At 42.1% G+C, this 24,521-nt stretch overlaps 1 protein-coding gene across 4 annotated transcripts in view; it reads left to right on the forward strand.

Moving 5' to 3' along the window:
• LOC109875110 (parafibromin) overlaps positions 1-24,521 on the forward strand; it is a 78,289-nt gene that overhangs the window by 18,044 nt on the left and 35,724 nt on the right. For all 4 annotated transcript variants that reach the window (XM_031809746.1, XM_031809745.1, XM_020467302.2 and 1 more), the window contains 9 exons: positions 80-185; positions 376-445; positions 591-653; positions 1,065-1,117; positions 1,647-1,735; positions 2,310-2,523; positions 3,157-3,255; positions 3,614-3,692; positions 11,361-11,425. In XM_031809746.1, coding sequence (XP_031665606.1) covers positions 80-185; positions 376-445; positions 591-653; positions 1,065-1,117; positions 1,647-1,735; positions 2,310-2,523; positions 3,157-3,255; positions 3,614-3,692; positions 11,361-11,425 — 838 coding nt within the window. The remainder of the gene's footprint in view (positions 1-79; positions 186-375; positions 446-590; positions 654-1,064; positions 1,118-1,646; positions 1,736-2,309; positions 2,524-3,156; positions 3,256-3,613; positions 3,693-11,360; positions 11,426-24,521) is intronic.

Below are 24,521 nucleotides of genomic sequence, written 5' to 3' on the forward strand. Positions count from 1 at the left end.
TTTCTTTTTTTTTTTCTTTAACAACTGTGGACAAAACTGCTGGTCTAATCTGATGGTAATTTTCACCTCCCATTTTCAGAACTGGGAAGGAGGGTCAGCCAAAGGAGTACTATACTCTGGACTCCATCCTGTTCCTGCTCAACAATGTGCATCTCCCTCATCCATCCTATGTGCGAAGGGCTGCAGTAAGTACATTTATATCCTCATTCCAAAAGCTTCTTAGTTAGAATGTGTTGCCTGATGCTGAAATGAATGTCATTGTCTTCTAACCTGGTGTTGCCATTGGCCTATTGGCTGTTGTCGGAAGCTTTATAGTGACCTTTGTCAATTTTGTTCTATTTCATCGTGATTTACATGGTTTTATGATCACGCTAGACCGAGAACATTCCAGTTGTCAGAAGACCTGATCGAAAGGGCTTGCTTTCGTATCTCAATGGAGAAAGTTGTAAGTATGAATTGAGAATTATTTATGCAGATTTTAAAATGTTTGCATGATGATGTCTCCAATTAGATGGAAACCTAACTAGTAAAACGAATACACGTGTTGATTCCATTGAAGTCGTTGTACTAAAACATATTCCCCTTCACAGCTACTTCAACAAGTATCGACAGAAGTGCCCCCATAGAGATTGGTTTGCAAAGGCCAACACAAGGTACAGTTTAAGCATTTTGGATACTCTTCCATTGATTGACTGGATGATTTTAATCCATGTATATTAGGAAATATTTTCTCTTGCATCGGATATATCCACAGTCGGGGCGGCAGGGTAGCCTAGTGGTTGGAGCATTGGACTAGTAACCGAAAGGTTGCAAGTTCGAATCCCCGAGCTGTCAAGGTACAAATCTGTCGTTCTGCCCCTGAACAGGCAGTTAACCCACTGTTCCTAGGCCGTCATTGACAGTCCATGCTGTGAGGCCTAATATGCAATTTGTACACCATTGGCTTGTTGTACTTATGCAATTTGTGTGCAGTTTGGTGAGACACAGCGAAGTAGAAAGTCATTTGAGAGATATTGTAAAGGTATTGCGTAGTTGGCTAATTATTCATTTTTTTGCATCCTCAGTCAAACGAGCAGCAGACGAGGTGTCATCTGAAGCCAAAAAACCAAGGATAGAGGTGAATAATATTTTTTATTTGACCTGCAACGTTCTGACTCCTCAGCTCAATAGAAATCCTGTTTAACAAGAGTGCTTAAGTATTCACACCCCTTGACTTTTTCCTAATTTGGCTACAAAGTGGGATTTAATTGTCATTTTTGTCAACGATCTACACAGAATACTCTGTCAAAGTGGAAGAAAAATTCTAACATTTGTAAAAAAAAATGTTTTTTATATATATATATATATAATTTTACTTCCACTTTGACAGAGTATTTTATATATATATATCACAAAAATCTTAATTGGGTAAGTATTCAACCCCCTGAGTCAATACGTTAGTCACCTTCGGCAGAGACAACAGCTGTGAGTCTTTCTGAGTAAGTCTATGAGCTTTGCCCACTTTTGTACAGTTTTTGCGCATTATTCTAAAAATATTCTTCAAGTTCTGTCAAGTTGGTTGTTGATCATTGCTAGACAGCCATTTTGAAGTCTTGCCATAGAAAACGGAGCATTTTACCATTCTATAACATTTTGTCGTTCTCTAGGATGAGGAACGAGTGCGTCTGGACAAGGAGCGTTTGGCTGCTCGACTGGAGGGCCACAAAGAGGGCATTGTGCAAACTGACCAGATCAGGTATTTCGGTGCTTTTCCCATCCATCCATTTTTGTTATTTTTTTTTTGGAAGTGCAGAAATGTTTTAGTTTTTTTTACTGTTCTTCAACAACATTGTACAACTGGCACCAACAACCTGAATTGCTATTAAAATGTACATGGATAAAAAAGAGATGTAGGTCCTTAGCAATGGATGAAAGAAGTTGGGCCGTTGGCTTTAGCTGAGCAGTCTCACTTTCTTATGACTAGCATTAGGATAGGTTTGAAGACACTCATTGAGCTCCCTATTTACAAAAGGGGGCAATTGTCAATAAGCCACCATTGCTGCACACAGGTTTTAAGATACTAGCTAACAAATCCCAATGAGAGCGGTTAGCAGACATGAACACAAACCAGGAACCTTGCTTTATTCTCAAAACGGTGCATTATTTAATCGCATTGCTGCTCAATCAACCTCGGACATGAATCTCTACTCAATGACAACTTAGCTTTTCATAATTTTTGTAAAAAGCTAAATGATAACGTTCCTTTCAGCTCACCTAGTGAAATAAGTGTTAGCTGAAATAATCTCCCCCCCCCCCCCCCCCCCCCCCAGGTCACTGTCTGAGGCTATGTCAGTGGAGAAGATCGCCGCCATCAAAGCCAAGATCATGGCAAAGAAGCGCTCCACCATTAAGACAGACCTGGATGAGGACATCACCCTGAAGCAGAGGAGCTTTGTGGACGCTGAGGTGGACGTGACCAGGGACATTGTCAGCAGGGAGCGGGTGTGGAGGACCAGGACCACCATCCTACAGAGCACTGGAAAGGTCAGAGGTTAACCCCTAGACTAAACTGGCAATGACTGGGGGGAGGGGTCATTCTGTCATTTAGGGATGCTGTCATTTCATGACATTATGAGGAGGAAGCCTGCCACATGGAAGTCACACACTCCATGTAGGCGTTACCCTCGGGTAACCATAGCACAAAATTGGCCTTGAAGAGTGGGGGCGATGATCCTTATCCGTAGCTGATCAAAAACCTTTGGTTTAAAACTTGTGTTCTTTTATGCCTGCAGGTGGCAGCATCACCACAGGGGAAATGTGTTTTGATTTGGTGGTGAGATCTTCTGCTGTGTTATTAAGTGATGTCTGAGATTACACATTTTGCAGAAAACCTCCATGTATCAGAATCTAGGTATAACAAAAAAAAAACGTAACATTTCTGTGGACTAATCTCCCCAATTATTAATACCTCTTGATTTATATACATTTGAGTTTAGGACATTTTTGGGTAGAGGGAGCTCAATGGATTTGTTTATGGTGCTCGCTTTACACATGTCACTGTACAATGTGCACAGAACAGGGAGGGTTGTAGCTTTGATCTACACATCAAAGCTTTTTTTTTGGAGTGATGTCTCGCCTACTTTTTACACTGTGCTTATAAGTCTTTTGCTCATGCAGAACTTCTCCAAAAACATCTTTGCCATCCTGCAATCGGTGAAGGCCAGGGAGGAGGGGCGCGCCCCTGAGCAGAGGCCAGCACAGAACACCACTCTGGTGGTAAGGAACATGTTTAATTTAATGCATGCTGTAGACGTACCACCATAGATTTGATTTTGGATACGCACGTTTGCAACCGAAGAATCCAGCCAATGCATTATTGAGAATTAAATCCAGGGCCAGTAAATGCTCTTGCTGCGTAATTCCATAACATCTATGAGTACCTTACCTCCCTGTTGTCATTTCTAAAAGAAATGGAGCGTGAAATTAACTTGGTGCTTCTCCATAAAAATGTGTATGTAACTTGTCGAAGCAGGGTTGAGCGGAATATTACCACTTCATTATAATAGTCTCAATATGCGGATCATTAATTGAAAATGACCTGTGTTTTAAGTGTAACCTCTTGACTCCCCTCAAGGACCAGTCCATAAGGAACAAGCAACCTGTCCCAGCTGCCTATAACCGATACGATCAGGAGAGATTCAAAGGAAAAGAGGGTGAGTGGGACCAGGGCACATATTGTGATGTTGTTTCTTTGTAAATATGGCCATGAATAATAGTATTTTGTGTGTGTGTAAAGGAGGCTGGTGGGAGGAGCTAAAGGAGGACAGGCTCATTGTAATGGAATGGAGTTACGCGTTGTTGCTATGCGTTTGATATGTTTGGCACTAAGGGCGTGAATATTTCAATTAAGTTGGGATCCTTAAAGTTAAGAAAAATCCCTAACCAAAAAAACTGTTGTATTACATGCTGACAACACCGCTTGTCGCGTGCGCTCGCATTGCAAAATAAATGTTAACATGTTATTCAATTATTGCACCCACACTGCTCGTGCGTGCCAACGAGCGTCTGCGTTGCCAAGCGCTAAAATAGAAGCCAGTTCTATTTGTGAATCTGAACGCGGTGTAAGTCAAATCAAATCCAAGTTTATTTGTCACATGCGCCGAATACAACCGGTGTGTAGACCTTACAGTGAGATGCTTACTTACAGGCTCAAACCAATGTTGCGAGAATGTTGCAGCTGTAGAACCTTTTGAGGATCTCAGGACCCATGCCAAATCTTTTTAGTTTCCTGAGGGGGAATAGGCTTTGTCGTTCCCTCTTCACGACTGTCTTGGTGTGTTTGGACCAATCTAGTTTGTTGTTGTTGTGGTCCTGCCTCTCCCATCTCCTCATTGGTTTATAGAAGCTGATCGATGAACTGAGTTCGGTCGGTCATCATGGTAACTATGAAAGTTAGATGCCAATCACCATATAATGTCCAAAGAAGAAAAAGCCTGGAAGGAGGAGAGATGACTAGAAACAATTCGGTTGACCGTTTTTGTGTAGATTAATTGTCGGAGTAGAGGACCTTGTGCATTTCAGGTAAAATAACTCAAAGTTTATATCCTAGGACAAATTAGCTAGCAACACCAAGCTAGCTAAATAGGACAAATTAGCTAGCAACTGCACGCTAGCTAGCTAAATTGCCATAAATGTTTAATGCTTTTCGACCTGTCCCCAAATTAATATTTGGTAGAGTTTGTTTTGATATTTCAACATGCGTGTTGTGATCGCGTTTGGTGTTTGGGGACAATCTATCTGCGCACATACTCTGCCGCTTTGGGTACGGTGTTACCAAAATGTATGAACACGCTTCTGCCTGCCCCTCCCCTCTCTCCTTTGCGCTGCCTGCCTGCTCTGTCTCTTTGCTAATGATGCAAGTGTGCATTTTGTATTCAGTCAGTTGCGTGTAGGATACCCTAGCCTATTCATGGCACGATGTCGCTGGGCTACAGGGGTGTCTTCAGGCCAGTCTTGCAAGCACGGGGTACCCAACTATTTGTTTTTGTCTCATAATATGAAATTACAGTAGGCTACTGGTAGCCTTTATCGATTTAACCTTTTCACACACAATTGAATGTGTCGCCTTGAGCGCGCCTCGGCTACGACAGGTTTGTCTGTACAGGTAGGCAAACATTTTAATGTGGACACGAAACCTCTGAATATATGAACCAGCATTTTACTTGTCTGTAAAGGAATGAGGCTTCTCAAAGTGTTGTGAAATGCTTATGCTTCTAGATCCAACAGTGCAGCAGTATCTAACAGGTAATATCTAACAAGTTCCACAACAAAACCTAATACGATAATAGTAAAGGAATGGAATAAGAATATAAGCATAAAATATATGGATGAGCAGTGACAGAGCAGCTAAGATCCAATAGATGGTAAAGAATAGATAGTGATGGATGCAGTATATGCGTATGAGATATGGAAACATTAAAGTGACTAGTTTTCCATTTATTAAAGTGGCCAATGATATCAACTCTGTAGGTAGGCAGCTGCTTCTCTGTGCTAGTGGTGGCTGTTTAACAATCTGATGGCCTTGAGATAGAAGCTGTTTTTCACTCTATCTCAGCTTTGATTCACCTGTACTGACCTCGCCTTCTGGATGGAAGTGGGGTGAACAGGCAGTGTCTCGGTAGGTTATTGTCCTGGAGGGCAAGTAGTTTGCCCCCGGTGATGCGTTTTGTAGACCGCACCACCCTCTGGAGAGCCCTGCAGTTGTGGGCACTGCAGTTGCTGTACCAGGTGGTGATACAGCTCAACACGATGCTCTCAATTGTGCACCTGTAGAAGTTAGTGACGGTTTTCGGTGACAAGCCATTTTTTTTTCAGACTCCTGAGTTTGAAGAGGCGCTATTGTGCCTTTATCACACTGTCTGTGTGCATGACCATTTCAGTTTGTCGGTGATATGTACACAGAGGAACTTAACCTTCTACCTTCTCCACTGCTGTCTCATCGATGTGGATGAGGGGTGCTTACTTTGCTGTTTCCTGAAGTGTACGATCATCTCTTTTGTTTTGCTGACATTGAGTGTGAGGTTATTTTCCTGACACCACACTCCGAGGGCCCTTAGCTCCTCCCTGTAGGCCGTCTCGTCGTTGTTGGTAATCATGCCTACCGCTGTAGTGTTGTCTGCGAACTTGATGATTGAGTTGGAACCATGCATGGCCACGCAGTCATGGGTTAAAAGGGAGTACAGGAGGGGGCTGTGAACGTACCCTTGTGATCAGCGGGGTGAAGATGTTTCCTACCTTCACCACCTGGGGGTGGCCCGTCAAAGTCCAGGACCCAGTTGCACAGGGCGGGATCGAGACCTAGCGTCTCAAGCTTAATGACGAGTTTGGAGGGTACTATGGTGTTGAATGCAGAGCTGTAGTCAATGAACATAGGTAGTCCTCTTGTCCAGATGGGATAGGGCAGTATGATAGCGTTTGCATTGTCTGTGGACCTATTGGGGCGGTAAGCAAATTGGACGGGATCTAGGGTGACCGGTAGGGTGAATGTGATATGATCCTTGACTATTCTCTCAAAGCACTTCGTGATGACAGAAGTGAGTACTGCGGGGCGATAGTCATTTTGTTCCGTTACCTTATCTTTCTTGGGAACAGGAACAATGGTGACCATGTGGGGACAGCAGACTGGGATAGGGTTTGAAGGGGACTGAAGCAATACTAACATCCATCACTAGGCCGGAACTGTCAATCAAATAATCTTGAGCTGCTGCGCCCAGCCTGCCTGCTGCCTGCGTGCAGAACAATCTCCTAAAAGAAAAAGTACTTTCAAGTTTGTTAAATACCTTGACTTACCAAGACATTTAGCTCCCATACCATAAACAGAGCAGCACATCAATCAGTGATGACTATTGTTCTTCGAGGGAGAAAAAAAAAATGTTATGCTGCAGCAGAATTCTGTCTTTTTTTGGGGGGGGTCTGGAAAGTTACATTGTCGCAATCGACATGTTATTGCAGCTGTGTTCTGTCTGTAAAGGGTCACACGGCTAGCTACTGCGACTTGGCTAGCTACTGCGACTTGGTAAGCTAGAATTGCTAGCTTTCCTCGCTCGTTGAGTTCAACCCACATTCCCTTGTTTTGTGTTGACTAGACTGACGACTTATCTACACAGATGAAGTTGAAACTTAACAGTAGCAATGTGTAGCCTGTGTCTGAAACACCCTACCTAGTCTTGTCCATTGTTAGAGGTCTGAAGGCATTTGCTTTGTAGCTTACAGTTGTCAATGTAATGCATCTTGAGGCTAATGTATAGCTTTGTGGTCCGGCTTGACCGTAATGCAGTGTTACAGATTTCGTTGGGAACTCTGTCTTGACATTCTGTGTAGAGTTCTGGCAGACATGTTTTGCTGAAGTATTTACGGCTCGGGATCTTGGGTCTAGAGTTCGAATCACCTTTCTGAAACCGTCTTTCGCCACAGTTTGAACTGTCTTTCGCTATGTGATATGTAATTGCACTCGTTATCTCATCCCCTTTTTTCTTCAGTCATCCTCAATGCTTGCTTATACTTGCTCTTGATTTTCGGACACTGTTGCTAACAAAAGGACTTACCTTAACTAAATGTTAGCTTACTCTGTAGTTGCGCATGCTTGTTGACTTTGATTGGCAGGCAGATTACGTGTAATGTCCATGTTTTTAGTAAAATAAACCATTTGAACTAGCCCACTAAGGCTGTATCACTCAACTGAAATGTTGAACTAAACAAAAACGCCTTGTGTCATAAATTAGTCAAATGTATCATATGGCAAAATCCATATCATGTACAATCTATAACTTACCATGTGGTTGCCAGCTAGCTAACGCCTACACTAGCCCCACGGCTTTAGCATTTTCTTTTTCGATTAATTAAGAATGTAGGAGGGTAACAGTGGCATGACTGCGGCCCAACCTGACTCCCCAGTTTAACAAAGTATGGCCACTGCTACACTGCCTGAGGCAGGCATTCAAACCCCCTCGCTCTTGCGCTGGAGGCCCGTTGATACTGGGTTTTGTTGGCTAAACTGACCGGTTACACCTCACCGTGCTATTGTCAAGAGACTCAAGATCGAAGAAGCAACTCTATTCACATAGTTTTCTAAAGTGCTGTCTCGCTCTATTCGTCAAAGCTAATTCAGTCGACCTGCAAGGATGCTTATTTTCATAAACATTCGGCCAACACACAAGTTTCTCAGGCTTGCCTTTCAGGGAACAGCCTATGAATACCTCGCTGTTCCCTTCGGGCTAGCACTAGCTCCTCGATCTTTGTTCCTGGCACTCCCATAGGGGTAGTGTCAATGAGGAAGGTGGTCTTGACTACACTGCCTGAGGCAGGCATTCAAACCCCCTCGCTCTTGCGCTGGAGGCCCGTTGATACTGGGTTTTGTTGGCTAAACTGACCGGTTACACCTCACCGTGCTATTGTCAAGAGACTCAAGATCGAAGAAGCAACTCTATTCACATAGTTTTCTAAAGTGCTGTCTCGCTCTATTCGTCAAAGCTAATTCAGTCGACCTGCAAGGATGCTTATTTTCATAAACATTCGGCCAACACACAAGTTTCTCAGGCTTGCCTTTCAGGGAACAGCCTATGAATACCTCGCTGTTCCCTTCGGGCTAGCACTAGCTCCTCGATCTTTGTTCCTGGCACTCCCATAGGGGTAGTGTCAATGAGGAAGGTGGTCTTGACAGTGAAGAGATTTTCCACCCTCACCCAGAAACCATGCTCCTCTTGGCCTGGCCAGTGAGATGAGGAATCTGAACACCACAGGCTTGCCACTGAGTCATTGACTATCCAGTGCGCTAAAGCCCCTTCTACACTCACTGTATAGAAATAAGTGGTGCGTTTTTGAGAAGTGGTGTGAACCATGGGAATAGCGTCCTCCATTCGCTATTTAAGTGCATAGATAACTCATTGTACTTAGTCACATTGCTACGCTTATGTGAAGAAATAGCTTAGTTATTTTAAGCTAAACATTCTGATATGTTGCGCCAGCCACATTGCGTAAAAATGTTTTTTTTATGCTTGTGGTAGTGTTCATTTATGATCGATCACATCCCACAACTGTCCCAGACTATGTTTGGAATATATGTAGTTGCGTCCCCGATGTCTGTCTTCACTTGTAGCCTGTGAGAAAGACCCGGTCACGTGATGGAGAGCCATGTGAGTGAGAGGTGCTTTGGTGCGTGTAGCCAGGAGAAGGGAATGTATAATTATTATTTTCAGCCCAAGGGCACAACTGCCAATTCGAGGCATTAAGTGCTTGTCAAATTGTGAATGAGAATGAAGTGTATACACAGCCTGTGCAAAAAAAACAAAGTAAAGCTCATGCCTTTCATGCAACTTTTGTTAGTCTCATCATGCAGCTTTAGAATGTATTTAAAATCAAAACATCAAGTGCATTCGGAATGTATTCAGACCCTTAACTTTTTTTTTCTCCATCCATTTTAGAATATGGCTGTAATGTAATAAAATGTAGAAGAAAAATATTCAATCGACACACACTACCCCATAATGACAAAGCAAAACAGGTTTTAGAATTTTTTTGCATAAACTTCTATCACTTCTACATAATTATTCAGACCTTTACTCAGTACTTTGATGCACAGTTGGCAGCGATTACAGCCTCAAGTCTTCTTGGGTATGATGCTACAAGCTTGGCACACCTGTATTTGGGGAGTTTCTCCCATTCTTCTCTGCAGATCTTCTCGAGCTCTGTCCGGTTGGATGGGGAGCATACCTGCACAGCTATTTTCAGGTCTCTCCGGAGATGTTCGATCGGGTTCAAGTCCGGACTCTGGTTGGGCCACTCAAGGATATTCAGAGACTTGTCCAGAAGCCACTCCTGTGTTGTCTTGGCTGTGTGCTTAGGGTTTTCCTGTTGGAAGTTGAACCTTCACCTTAGTCTGAGGTCCTGAGCAGGTTTTCATCCAGCATCTCTCTGTACTTTGCTCTGTTCATCTTTCTCTCGTTCCTGACTAGTCTCCCAGTGCCTGCTGCTAAAAAACATCCCCACAGCAGGATGCTGGCAATCCCATGCTTCATCGTAGGGATGGTATTGGCCAGGTGATGAGCGGTGCCTGGTTTCCTCCAGTGCTGCAGAGATGGTTTTCCTCTTGGAAGGTTCTCCCATCTCCACAGAGAACCTCTAGAGCTCTGTCAGAGTGACCATTGGGTTCTTGGTCACCTCCCTGACCAAGGCCCTTTTCCCCCGATTGCTCAGTTTGGCCGGTCGGCCAGCTCTAGGAAGAGTCTTGGTGGTTCCAAACTTTTTCCTTTTTAGAATGATGGAGGCCACTGTGTTCTTGGGGACCTCCAATGCCGCAGACATTTTTTGGTACCCTTTCCCAGATCTGTGCCTCGACACAATCCTGTGCTCTGACATACACTGTCAACTGTGGGACCTTATATAGACAGGTGTGTGCCTTTCCAAATAATGTCCAATCAGTTGAATTTACCACAGGTGGACTCCAATGAAGTTGTAGAAACATGGAAACAGGATGTACCTGAGCTCAATTTAGTCTCATAGCAAAGGGTCTGAAATAGTTATGTAAGGTATTTCTAAATAAATACGTTTTATAAATACGTTTTCTTTTTTTTTCGTGTTCGCTTTGTCAATATTTTGTGTGTAGATTGTCGAGGGGGGTAAAAAATAATCGAATCAATTTTAGAATAAGGCTGTAACATAACAAAGTGGAAAAAATGAAGGGTTTTGAATACTTTCCGAATGCACTGTATACCCTAACTTTTGTATCACAACTAAAAGTTGGATAAATTAATTTAAAGTAAGCATATAGGAGTACCTTTTTCTTTGTTAGCCGCTCAACACAGAATGGTGCGCACTCCCTCACTCCCTGCGCACTCCCTCAAATCGTTTATTTTATTCAGCTATGTTCAATTGTATTCTTTATAATATTAAATAATGCCGTGTAATTCTAAGCAAATCTTGTCTGCTAAATGAACTAGTGTAGCCCACAGCCATATGGCATAGCCAGATCAAGGCCTAACATCAGGACATCTCAAAGTATTCTCTTCTTCTGAAATAGACTACATTTTCTTAACATGTTTCTTTAGACCTGTCTAAAATGAATAATTGATTTATTGTGATGGTGTAGGCTATATTACATGGATTTATTAGACTTTTTTAAAATGTAGATTTTCCTAAGGTTTGCATCAGTGGCTTGTAGGCTATGCGTGGAAGCCAGGAGATGCTGAATGTGTTTGTTAATTAACGGCCGTTATTTTATTGACTATCAACTGGCTGACACAATGTCATGACCGCCGCAGCCCTACCCTAAGCCACCTGAAAAGTATTGTGCATTACTGATTGATTGACTTGTTGTGTCCTTTTAGAAACGGAGGGATTCAAGATTGACACCATGGGCACCTACCACGGCATGACTCTGAAATCTGTAACGGTAAGACCATCTTTCTTCTTTTGGGGCGTCTACCAGAATGCTAACAAAATTGGCACAAGTAATAGCAAAGTCACATAGACACCATTAGCGAAATGTAATTGCAACGAATGGCAAATCGAGCTCAAAGCTATACAAGCATTACTAGTAGCTACCGAATGTCGTTTTTGGTGAGTGGACATTTATAAGTGAGAGAAATTGTGCAAATGAACAAAGTTGTTGTGCATGCTTTTCTGAGTGAAGAGCAGCAGGTGTACACGGAGCAGAGGGGATGTGGAAGAAACTAGTAGTAGGACTTCTCTAATACGGCAGAAAGCCATTGTAAGATATCTGATGGCAAACATTTAGTAGTGAATTGCATACAAGTGTAACTTCATCACCTCAAGTGCGCTGCACAACAGACTTGCTGATAGATATAGAACGCTATGGACTCACCACCTCCCACTTTCTCCCGTTATGCTATTTACAAACAAACGTGACTGGCTGAACTGTTCTGGGGAACTACAGTAAGCGTTATCCTCTAATGCATTTTACAAGTTAACTGCAGGTATTAATTTAAAGTATCTACAAATATTCACATTTATGGAAAACTACTTAGTTTTGACGGTATTGAAAAAAAAACATTTTGGTCTTTTCCAAATACCCCGGTATACAGTATATCACCCAAGCCTAATCTCCATTGACTATTAAGTAGCAGTCTACCTGTTGGCTCTTGGTCATATCCTTCTCAATTAAAGATGCAATATCTAACTAACTTTTTGGGTGACCTGACCAAATTGACATAGAAATATGAGTTATCTGTCATTCTCATTGAAAGTAGTCCAGAAGCAGTGTATTTGTTCTAAGTGTGCCATTTCAATGCTTCTGGTTTTAAAGGCTTGGTTTTGTACACCAGTTCCAAACAGCTGAAACTACAAATGTTGGGTTATTGAAAATATATTTCAGTGGTCTAGATGGTAAAATGATTCTCTGCACCAGGGGTATTCAACTCTTACTCTACGAGGTCTGGATGTTGCTTGGGTTCTGTTCTACCTGATTTTGAAAACAAGCAGTGGAACTGGCTTCGCGGTCCAGAGTTGAGTTTGAGGGCTCTGACAACATCTCAAAGATGATCAATGGAAACAGGATGCACCTGAGCTCAATTTCAAGTCTCATAGCAAAGGGTCTGAATACTTACGTAAATAAGGGATTTTTGTTTGCAAATAAATGTGCAAAACATTTAACCTGTTTTTGCTTTGTGACTGGGGTATTATGTAGACTGCTGAGGATTATTTTTTTAAATCCATTTATATAAGGCTACAACGTAATAAAATGTGGAAAAAGTCAGTGGGTCTGGATACTTTCCGAAGGCACTATTTCCATATCTTCCATTGATTGGATCATCTCAACTTGCTTTGTCACGAAACGGAGGCTCTATGATTATAGTGCCCTGTTTGATGATTTGTGATTAGCCAATGACAACAAGCTACATGCGCCAATCTGCGTAGGCTATTCTCGTTGAGCAGTGGCGCCATACTGTTATGGTTTTATCCACAACATTCGGTCCATCGTTGTTGTAATCTACTGTGAAGCCAAAATATTCCCAAACTAGGGATTTTAACAATCATGGAGGATCCTCCAATTCTGGTTTATCGACCACCCCCATCGTACAGAACTCCAGCGATTTTTTTGGGGGGACAATTATTTTTATTTTTGATGTATTCTTCCGCAGGCGGGTCAGAGGTTGCTGTATTGACCGTTTCGGTGCTGATACGTGTACCATTACACCTCTAGACCATTGCGACCATGTCTATGCAATTTTTTAAAAGTTGCATAATGTCCTTGATGAAAAGACCCTGTTCATGTAAATATCACAATACCCTGGCTGTTTTAAAGCAAAACTATTTATTATGGTGAACCTGAATCGAAGTAAATTCTGAATGTTTGAAAACTCTAAGCAGCAGTTGGATGTGGGTTGTCCTCTCTGTTAAAACGCCATTCTCTACAGTGCATTTGGTAACAATGACCCAGCAAATTACATTGGTTGTCACTTATAAAGCCTATGATTTGACAGTGTGAAAGCCACTTTTACAAGCATTTGAATGTTGAACGTGCTGTGCAGATGCACAAATAGCCTATTAGAACAGGGATAAGGCCCATCTCTCGTTGACATGAGCAACTGTCTTAAACTGTACACTTATCAGATAGTTATGCATGTAACTGCGTACAAACGTTTGATAGGCTACTGAACTGAAGGAGAGGACTCGTCAATTCAGCCACAACAGATAAGGTAATTTTGGAATATTTTTGAAAACATTTAGTAAACCGGCAATTCATAACGTTTTGGATCGGTTTTCAAATGCTCCCATGCACTATTATCTTATGCATCGGTCCACGGTTCAAATGTATATCTGTGAATCATTACATCCCTAATAGCTGGAGAGAATGCAATTAGCTTAATTTACACTGAACAAGAATATAAATGCAACATGTAAAGGGTTGGTTTCAAGAATTTTTTTTAAAATCCCCAAAATGTTCCATATATATGCACAAAGCATTCTCTTGTATTTTGTGCACAAATCTATTTATCCCTATTAGTGAGCATTTCTCCTTTGGCAAGGTAATCCATCCACCTGACAGGTGTGGCATATTAAGCTGGTGATTAAACAGCATGATCATTGCACAGGTGCACCTTGTGCTTGCTTCAATAGAAGGCCTCTCTAAAATGTGGTGTTTTGTCACACAATGCCACAGATGTCTCAAGTTCAGGGTGCATGCAATTGGCATGCTGACTGCAGGAATGTCCACCAGAGTTGTTGCCAGAGAATTTAATATCTACCATAAGGTGCCTTGTCTCAAGTTGTTTTAGAGAATTTGGCAGTATGTCCAACCGGCCTCAACAGTAGACCACGTGTAACCACGCCAGCCCAGGACCTCCACATCTGTCTTCTACACCTGCGGGATCGTCTGAGACCAGCCAACCAGAGAACTGATGAAACTGGTTTTGCACAACCAAAGTGTTTCTGCACAAACTGTCAAACCTTCTCAGGGAAGCTCATCTGCATGCTTGTCGTCCTCACCAGGGTCTTGACCTGACTGCAGTTCGGCATCATAACCGATTTCAGTGGGCAAATGCTCTTCATAGATGAATCCCGGTTTCAAATGTACTGGGCAGACGGTGTGTATGGTGTCCTGTGGGCGAGTGGTTTGCTGATGTCAACGTTGTGAACAGAGTGCCCCATGGTATGGGCAGTCATAAACTAAAGATAACGAACACATTACCATTTTATCAATGACAATTTGAATACACAGATGCCGTGATGAGATCTTGAGGCCCATTGTCATGCCATCACCTCATGTTTCAGTATGATAACGCAAGGCTCTTTACACAATAGCTGGAAATGTCAGTTCTTCCATGGCCTGCATACTCACCACACCTGTCACCCGTTGAGCATATTTGGGATGCTTTGGATAGACTGGAACATGTTGCCGTACACGTTCCCGCAAATATCCAGCAACTTCGCTCAGCCATTGAAGAGGAGTGGGACAACATTCCAACTCTATGCGAAGGAGATGTCATGCTGCATCAGGCAAATGGTGGTCACACCAGATACTGACTGGTTCTCTGATCCATGCTCCTAGCTTTTCTTTTTTAAGGCATCTGTGACCAACAGATGCATATCTGTATTCCCAGTCATGTGAAATCCATTGATCCATTGAAATCCGTGCTTCTACACCTGCATTGCTTGCTGTTTGGGGTTTTAGGCAGGGTTTCTGTACAGCACTTTGAGATATCAGCTGATGTACGAAGGGCTATATAAATACATTTGATTTGATTAGGGCCTAAATGAATTTGTTTGATTTTTCTTATGAACTGTAACTCAGTAAAATCTTTGAATTTGTTATTTTTGTTCAATATATGAAACATTTGGGGTATTGAAAATCCTACTGAAAAAGCAGATCTTCACATTGATCGTATTCTTATCAACGTTATATTTTGTTTGAACTATTACATACCTTGGACAATAACAGATGCAAACCAGTTGGAAGTCTAGTTCCTACTCTACTGTTGTAATAGGGAGTTCATGTTCCTCTGATCGGTTTCTGTGACTAATTTATTACCCAAAGCTTGAGGTATATTGTTGTGCTCTGGCCAGCTCATTGACGTGTTCTGTTAGCTTGCTGCACCTCCAGGTCTTTGGGGCCTGTGATCTGTGTCCAGAGGCTGCCCAGTCTATAATGAGATTGGGCTCCAGGTACTGATTGTAGGGAACCACCGAGTACAGGGAATGAGTCATGACTCGCCGACGTCTCTGCAAATGGGCAAACCTGGGAAGGTCAAGCTGCCTTTTGTCTTCCTCATCCACACACACTGCAGTGGTCTCATTTTAGTGTATCTATCATTCTGAAATTTTAATGCTGATTCTACTTTTGCCATTGCTGCTGTTTTAGTTCATCTCCAAGCTTCATTTTCATCAACGCTTCTGAAGACGGTTAATTCACAAAGCCGAATACAATTTCTCTGAGTTACTCTGAAGCATTCTTTGTGGGGTCTTATGCGTAGGAAGAACTCATGAATGTACATATCTCCTTCGTGCCGGAATTATGCTGAACTTTTTTTCGATCAAGGCTGAACACTATTTTGAGTGCATTCTATTACATTGTGTTACATTGTGTTTTCAGTTATTTGTTATGGTATGCGCAATATAGTTGTAGCTTTATCAATTAATAGTTACATGATTTGTTGTGTGTTAGTGTTCTGTTTCTTTACTATTCTACAGTACCAGTCAAAAGTTTGGACACCTAGTCATTCCAGGGTTTTTCTTATTAGTTTTTTTATTTGTACTATGTTCTACATCATCAAAACTATGAAATAACAAATGGAATCATGTAGTAACCAAAAATGTGTTACACAAATCAAAATATATTTGATATTCTTCAAAGTAGCCACCCTTTGCCTTTGACCGCTTGGCACACTCTTGGCATTCTCTCAACCAGCTTCATGAGGTACTCACCTGGAATGCATTTCAATTAAAAGTTCATTTGTGTTTTCTTTCCTTAATGCATTTTGAGCCAATCGGTTGTTGTGACAAGGTAGGGGTGGTATACAGAAGATAGCCCTATTTGGTAAAAGACCAAGTCCATATTATGGCAAGAACAGCTCAAATAAGCGAAGATAAATGACAGTCCATTACTTTAAAACATAAAGGTGTCAATCTCAATCAAGTTTCTTCAAGTGCAGTCGCAAAAAACATCAAGTGCAATGATGAAACTCGCTCTCATGAGGACTGCCACAAGAAAGGGAGACCCAGAGTTACCTCTGCTGCAGAGGATAAGTTAATTAGTTACCAGCCTATGATTGCAGCCCAAATAAATGCTTCAGAGTTAAAGTAACAGACATCAACATAAACTGCTCAGAGGAGACTGCGTGAATCAGGCCTTCATGGTCAAATTACAGCAAAGAAACCACTACTAAAGGACACCAATAATAAGAGACTTGCATGGACCAAGACACACGAGCAATGGACATTAGACCGGTGGAAATCTGTCCTTTTGGTCTGATGAGCCCAAATTTGAGATTTTTTGTTCCAACTGCCATGTCGTTGTGAGTAGGTGAGTAGGTGAACGGATTATCTCTGCGTGTGTGGTGGTGCTTTGCTGATGACACGAGTTATTTAGAATTCAAGGCACTATTAACCAGCATGGCTACCACAGCATTATGCAGTGATACGCCATCCCATCTGGTTTGCGCTTAGTGGGACGATAATTTGTTTTTCAACAGGACAATGACCCAACACACCTCCAGGCTGTGTAAAGGATATTTTACCAAGAAGGAGAGTGATGGAGTGCTGCATCAGATGACCTGGCCTCCACAATCACTCAACCTCAACCCAATTAGGATTAGTTGGATGAGTTGGAATTGCAGAGTGAAGGAAAAACAGCAAACAAGTGCTCCGCATATGTGGGAACTACTTCAAGACTGTTGGAAAAGCATTCCGGGTGTAGCTGGTTGAGAGAATGCAAAGAGTGTGCAAATCTGTCAAGGCGAAGGGTGGCTGCTTTGAAGAATATAAAATATATTTTGATTTGTCGAACACATTTTATTTTTGGTTACTACATGATTCCATGTGTTTCATAGTTTTGATGTCTTCACTATTATTCTGCAATGTAAAAAATAAATGAGAACCCTTCAATAAGTAGGTGTCTGAACTTTTGACTGGCACTGTAGATGGTAAGCTAGAAACATATTTAACACCAATGTTGGTTAAACCCTTGAAGTGACTACCATAGTACTGTAGATGCCTTTTTCATAAGAAGAAAGTCAAGTCAACAAACAGATCACTGACCATCTCGAATCCCACCGTACCATCTCCGCTGTGCAATCTGGTTTCCGAGCCGGTCACGGGTGCACCTCAGCCACGCTCAAGGTACTAAACGATATCATAACCGCCATCGATAAAAGACAGTACTGTGCAGCCGTCTTCATCGACCTTGCCAAGGCTTTCGACTCTGTCAATCTCCATATTCTTATCGGCAGACTCAGTAGCCTCCGTTTTTCGGATGACTGCCTTGCCTGGTTCACCAATTACTTTGCAGACAGAGTTCAGTGTGTCAAATCGGAGGGCATGCTGTCCGGTCCTCTGGCAGTCTCTATGGGGGTGCCACAGGGTTCAATCCTCGGGCCGACTCTTTTCTCTGTGTATATCAATGATGTTGCTCTTGCTGCGGGCGATTCCCTTATCCACCTCTATGCAGACGACACCATTCTATATACTTCCGGCCCGTCCTTGGACACTGTGCTATCTAACCTCCAAACGAGCTTCAATGCCATACAACACTCCTTCCGTGGCCTCCAACTGCTCTTAAACGCTAGTAAAACCAAATGCATGCTTTTCAACCGTTCGCTGCCTGACCAGCATCACCACCCTGGATGGTTCCGACCTTGAATATGTGGACATCTATAAGTACCTAGGTGTCTGGCTAGACTGCAAACTCTCCTTCCAGACTCATATCAAACATCTCCAATCGAAAATCAAATCAAGAGTCGGCTTTCTATTCCGCAAAAAAGCCTCCTTCACTCACGCCGCCAAACTTACCCTAGTAAAACTGACTATCCTACCGATCCTCGACTTTCTCATCTACAAAATTGCTTCCAACACTCTACTCAGCAAACTGGATGCAGTTTATCACAGTGCCATCCGTTTTGTCACTAAAGCACCTTATACCACCCACCACTGCGACTTGTATGCTCTAGTCGGCTGGCCCTCGCTACATATTCGTCGCCAGACCCACTGGCTCCAGGTAATCTACAAGTCCATGCTAGGTAAAGCTCCGCCTTATCTCAGTTCACTGGTCACGATGGCAACACCCATCCGTAGCATGCGCTCCAGCAGGTGTATCTCACTGATCATCCCTAAAGCAAACACCTCATTTGGCCGCCTTTCGTTCCAGTTCTCTGCTGCCTGTGACTGGAACGAATTGCAAAAATCGCTGAAGTTGGAGACTTATCTCCCTCACCAACTTCAAACATCTGCTATCTGAGCAGCTAACCGATCGCTGCAGCTGTACATAGTCTATCGGTAAACAGCCCACCCATTTTTACCTACCTCATCCCCATACTGTTTTTTATTTATTTACTTTTCTGCTCTTTTGCACACCAATATCTCTACCTGTACATGACCATCTGATCATTTATCACTCCAGTGTTAATCTGCAAAATTGTAATTATTCGCCTACCTCATGCCTTTTGCACACAATGTATATAGACTCCCCTTTTTTTTCCTACTGTTATTGACTTGTTAATTGTTTACTCCATGTTTAACTCTGTTGTCTGTTCACACTGCTATGCTTTATCTTGGCCAGGTAGCAGTTGCAAATGAGAACTTGTTCTCAACTAGCCTACCTGGTTAAATAAAAAAATAAATAAAAAAAAGACCCCCACAAAAGTAAGATAAGAATAACAAATAATTAAAGAACAGCTGTAAATAACAATAGCGGGGCTATATACAGGTGTTACCTGTTCGGAGGCACCGGTGTCGAGGTAATATGTACATGTAGTTATTAAAGTGACTATGCACAGATAACAGAGTAGCAGCAGTGTAGAAGAGGGGGATGGGGGCAATGCAAATAGTCTGGGTAGCCATTTGATTAGATGTTCAGGAGTCTAATTGCTTGAGGGTAGATGCTTTTTAGAAGCCTCTTGGACCTAGACTTGGCGCTCCGGTACCGCTTGCTGTGCGGTAGCAGAGAGAACAGTATGACACAGGTGGCTGGAGTGTTTGATCATTTTTAGGTTCTTCCTCTGACACAGTCTGGTATAGGGGTCCTGGATGGCAGGAAGCTTGGCCCCGGTGATTTACTGGGCCTTACGCACTACCCTCTGTGTAGTGCCTTGCGGTCGCAGGCTGAGCAGTTGCCATACCATGCAGTGATGCAACCCGTCAGGATGCTCTCAATGGTGTTGCTGTAAAACCTTTTGAGGATCTGAGGACCCATGGCAAATCTTTTCTTGATGGGGAAGGGGTTTGGTCGTGCTCTCTTCATGACTGCCTTGGTGTGCTTGGACCATGTTAGTTTGTTGATGTGGATGCCAAGGAACTTGAAGCTCTCAACCTGCTCCACTACAGCCTCGTTGTTGAAAATGGGTGTGTGCTCTGTCCTCCTTTTCCTGTAGTCCACAATCCTCTCCTTTTTATTGATCACGTTGAGAGGTTGTCCTTGTACCACACAGTCAGGTCTCTGAACTCCCTATAGGCTGTCTTTCGTTGTCGGTGATCAGGCCTACCACCGTGTCATCGGCAAACTTAATGATGGTGTTGGTGTCATGCCTGGCTGTGCAGTCATGAGTGAACAGGGGGTTCAGGAGGGGACTGCGCATGCACCCCTGAGAGTGTTGAGGAACAGCGTGAGGTATGTGTTGATACCTTACCACCTGGGGGTGGCTTGTCAGGAAGTCGAGGATCCAGTTGCAGAGGGAGGTGTTTTAGTCCCAGGGTCCTTAGCTTAGTGATGAGCTTTGAGGGTACTATGGTATTGAACGCTGAGCTGTAGTCAATGAATAGCATTCTCACACAGGTGTTCCTTTTGTCCAGGTGTGAAAGGGCATTGTGGCGTGCAATAGAGAGCATTATCTGTGGATCTGTTTTTGCGGTATGCAAATTGGAGGGAGTGTGTGGTTTCTGGGATAATGGTTTTGCGAGCCATGACTAGCCTTTCAAAATTTTTCATTGCTACAGCTGTGAGTGCTACGGTTCGGTTGTCATTTAGTCAGGTTACCTTTGTCCCTGTGCCCAAGAACACTATGATGGTCTGCTTGAAACATGTTGGTATTAGACTCAAACAGGGAGAGATTGAAAATGTCAGTGAAGACATTTGCCAGTTGGTCAGTGCATACACGTCCTGGTAATCCGTCTGGTCCTGCGACCTTGTGAATGTTGACATGTTTAAATGTTTTACTCATATCGGCTGCGGAGAGCGTGATCAGTCGTCCGGAGCAGCTGATGCTCTCATGCTTGTTTCATTGTTACATGTCTGAAAGCGAGCATAGAAGTTATTTAGCTCGTCTGGTAGGCTTGTCACTGAGCAGCTCTCGGCTGTGCTTCACTTTGTAGTCTGTAATAGTTTGCAAGCCTTAATACATTGAATTCTAAATAAATCACTGACAGTGTCACCAGCAAAGCACGATCACACAACCTCCATGCTTCACTGTGGGAGCCACATATGCAGAGAATTTGTTCTCCTACTCTGTGTCTGACAAAGACAGTGTTGGAATCAAAAATCTAAAATTTGGATAGGGCAGATTAACACTGGTCTAATGTCCATTGCTTGTGTTTCTTGGCCCAGGCACATCTCTTCTTATTGGTGTCCTTTAGTAGAGGATTCTTTGCAGAAATTTGACCATGAAGGCCTGATTCAGTCTCCTCGGAACTATTGATGTCTGTTACTTGAACTCTGAAGCATTTATTTGGGCTGCAATCATAGGCTATTAACTTCTTGCGTCGAGCAATCCCGTATCCGGGAGCGTAACCATAACCGTAACCATAACGCAACGTTAACTATTCATGAAAATCGCAAATGAAATGAAATAAATATATTGGCTCACAAGCTTAGCCTTTTGTTAACAACACTGTCATCTCAGATTTTCAAAATATGCTTTTCAACCATAGCTACACAAGCATTTGTGTAAGAGTATTGATAGCTAGCATAGCATTAAGCCTAGCATTCAGCAGGCAACATTTTCACAAAAACAAGAAAAGCATTCAAATAAAATAATTTACCTTTGAAGAACTTCAGATGTTTTCAATGAGGAGACTCTGTTAGATAGCAAATGTTCAGTTTTTCCAAAAATATTATTTGTGTAGGAGAAATCGCTCTGTTTTGTTCATCACGTTTGGCTAAGAAAAAAAAACATTCAGTCATTACAACGCCAAACTTTGTTTGAAATGAACTCCATAATATCGACAAACATTGCAAACGTTGTTTAGAATTAATCCTCAAGGTGTTTTTCACATATCTATTCGATGATAAATCATTCGTGGCAGTTTGGTTTCTCCTCCGAACCAAATGGTAAAATGAATGCAGCTGGAGATTACGCAATAATTTCGACGGAGGACACCAAGCGGGCACCTGGTAAATGTAGTCTCTTATGGTCAATCTTCCAATGATATGCCTACAAATACGTCACAATGCTGCAGACACCTTGGGGAAACGACAAAGTGTAGGCTCATTCCTGGCGCATTCACAGCCATATAAGGAGACATTGGAACACAGCGCATTCAAAATCTGGGGCACTTCCTGTATGAAATTTCATCTTGGTTTCGCCTATAGCATTAGTTCTGTGGCACTCACAGACGATATCTTTGCAGTTTTGGAAATGTCAGTGTTTTCTTTCCAAAGCTGTCAATTATATGCATAGTCGCATCTTTTCGTGACAAAATATCTTGTTTAAAACAGGAAAGTTTTTTTTATCCAAAAATTAAAAGAGCGCCCCCTATATCGAAGAAGTTAACTAATTAACTTATCCTCTGCAGCAGAGGTAACTCTGGGTCTTTCTTTCCTGAGGTGGTCCTCATGAGAGCCAGTTTCATCGTAGCGCTTGATGGTTTTTGCGACTGCACCTGAAGGAACTTTCTCAGTTCTTTATTTTCCGGATTGACGGACCTTCATCACTTAACTCTTACAGCTCCCCCCCTACTTTGTGCAATTTCCGCCTGAAGACATACCCAAATCTAACAGCCTGTAGCTCAGGCACAGAACCAAGGATATGCATATTCTTGGTACCATTTGAAAGAAAACACTCTGAAGTTTGTGTACATGTGAATTGAATGTAGGAGTATATAACACAATAGATCTGGTTTAGATAAAACAATAAAAAAAAACATACTTTTGTATCTTTAAAATTAACAAGATAAAACAAACATTCAGATAGGACGATGGGGACCATTTCAGTGAAACATATGAGGGTATGAGTACTTGTGAAAAGTTTCAGAATGATAACTTCCAAAATGAGTGTGCTACATGACATTTATCATGAATGGCCAAATTGGTGAAGGTATACATTTTGAAACCAATAACCTATATGCAAAATACCAAAATGGTATTCTAAAAATCTATGGCAAAAAATAAGAATTATTGCTGAAAAAATATGGGGGGAAAAAATCATATATATATATATATATATATATATATATATATATATATATATATATATATATATATATATATATATATATATATATATATATATATATCTATATATATATATCTATATATATATAAAATAACATGGGTAACTATTTACACAATATTTGGAAGACCCTCAGTCCTCTATCAAATCTATTTATATAGCCCCCGCCTAAAACCCCAGACAGCAAGCAATGCAGGTGTAGAAGCACGGTGGCTAGGAAAAACTCCCTAGAAAGGCAGAAACCTAGAGAGGAACCAGGCTATGAGGGGTGGCCAGTCCTCTTCTGGCTGTGCCGGGTGGAGATCACAGTGGTTGTAGAGGGTGCAACAGGACAGCACCTCAAGAGTAAAAATGAACAGTTTAGGGTTCCATAGCCGCAGGCAGAACAGTTGAAACTGGAACAGCGGCATGGCCAGGTGGACTGGGGACAGCAAGGAGTCATCATGCCAGGTAGTCCTGGCGCATGGTCCTAGGGCTCAGGTCCTCCGAGAGGGAGAAAGAGCGAATTAGAGAGAGCATACTTAAATTCACACAGGACACCGGATACGACTCCCATTTGGAGTCAGTGTCACTGTGAAAGAAAATGTTCAGTTAGAATAGTTTCACATATGAGCCCTGTATCAACAGGTATAATAAACAGATATATATAGAGAGTTGAAGGTTGAATATATTATTATTATGACATTTCAGCTAGATCTACTGTCTCTATATTACAACAGACCAGCTGAATCTACTGTCTCCATTTCACTTTGGCCATTGATGTGGTCCTGCCCTCTCCTCAACAGCCTCAAATAGGCAATTTCATGTGGGTTGGGGTGGGGCGGCAGACACGCATCTCACATTTCATGTCATTACATGTTTATATATTGCTTCTAAATAAATAAATAAATCACTTTTATATTATTAATTTCAAACAAGGGCATTAGCATGATAAGAACTTACCAGTCTAAAACAATGTCCTCTCCCGTTCAAAAAATATTCCTCCACAATCGCTAAATGAAGCATCCTATAACAATCTCTGTCTCACCTTCCCAATCAATTTATTCTAAAATTGTGTGTACATCTGTATATCTAGACTTAGATTTAGCTTTCCCTGACTTAATCGCCATAATATTGATATATATATATATATATATATATATATATATATATATAAAAAAATAAACAAACAGCTGAATCTGCGCGTTTACCAAACAATGCAGTGCGTAATATGCGTAGCTCCTTCCGGTATGAAACTTCAATAGCGAATGACTCACTTTACGCTGAAGCTTACTACATGGGTTGGTCTTGCAACACATATAAGCATGGCGTTTTGCCGTTTAGCTCAGCTCATTAGCTATCTACCCAGCTAGATTTCAAGATGATCAGTGGTCATTGGGTTAAAAGACAGTCAATCAACGAAACAGCGGGCAAATCATTGGTGCACAATGATGT

The sequence above is a fragment of the Oncorhynchus kisutch genome, linkage group LG30, assembly GCF_002021735.2.
Source record: "Oncorhynchus kisutch isolate 150728-3 linkage group LG30, Okis_V2, whole genome shotgun sequence".
Taxonomy (NCBI): domain Eukaryota; kingdom Metazoa; phylum Chordata; class Actinopteri; order Salmoniformes; family Salmonidae; genus Oncorhynchus; species Oncorhynchus kisutch.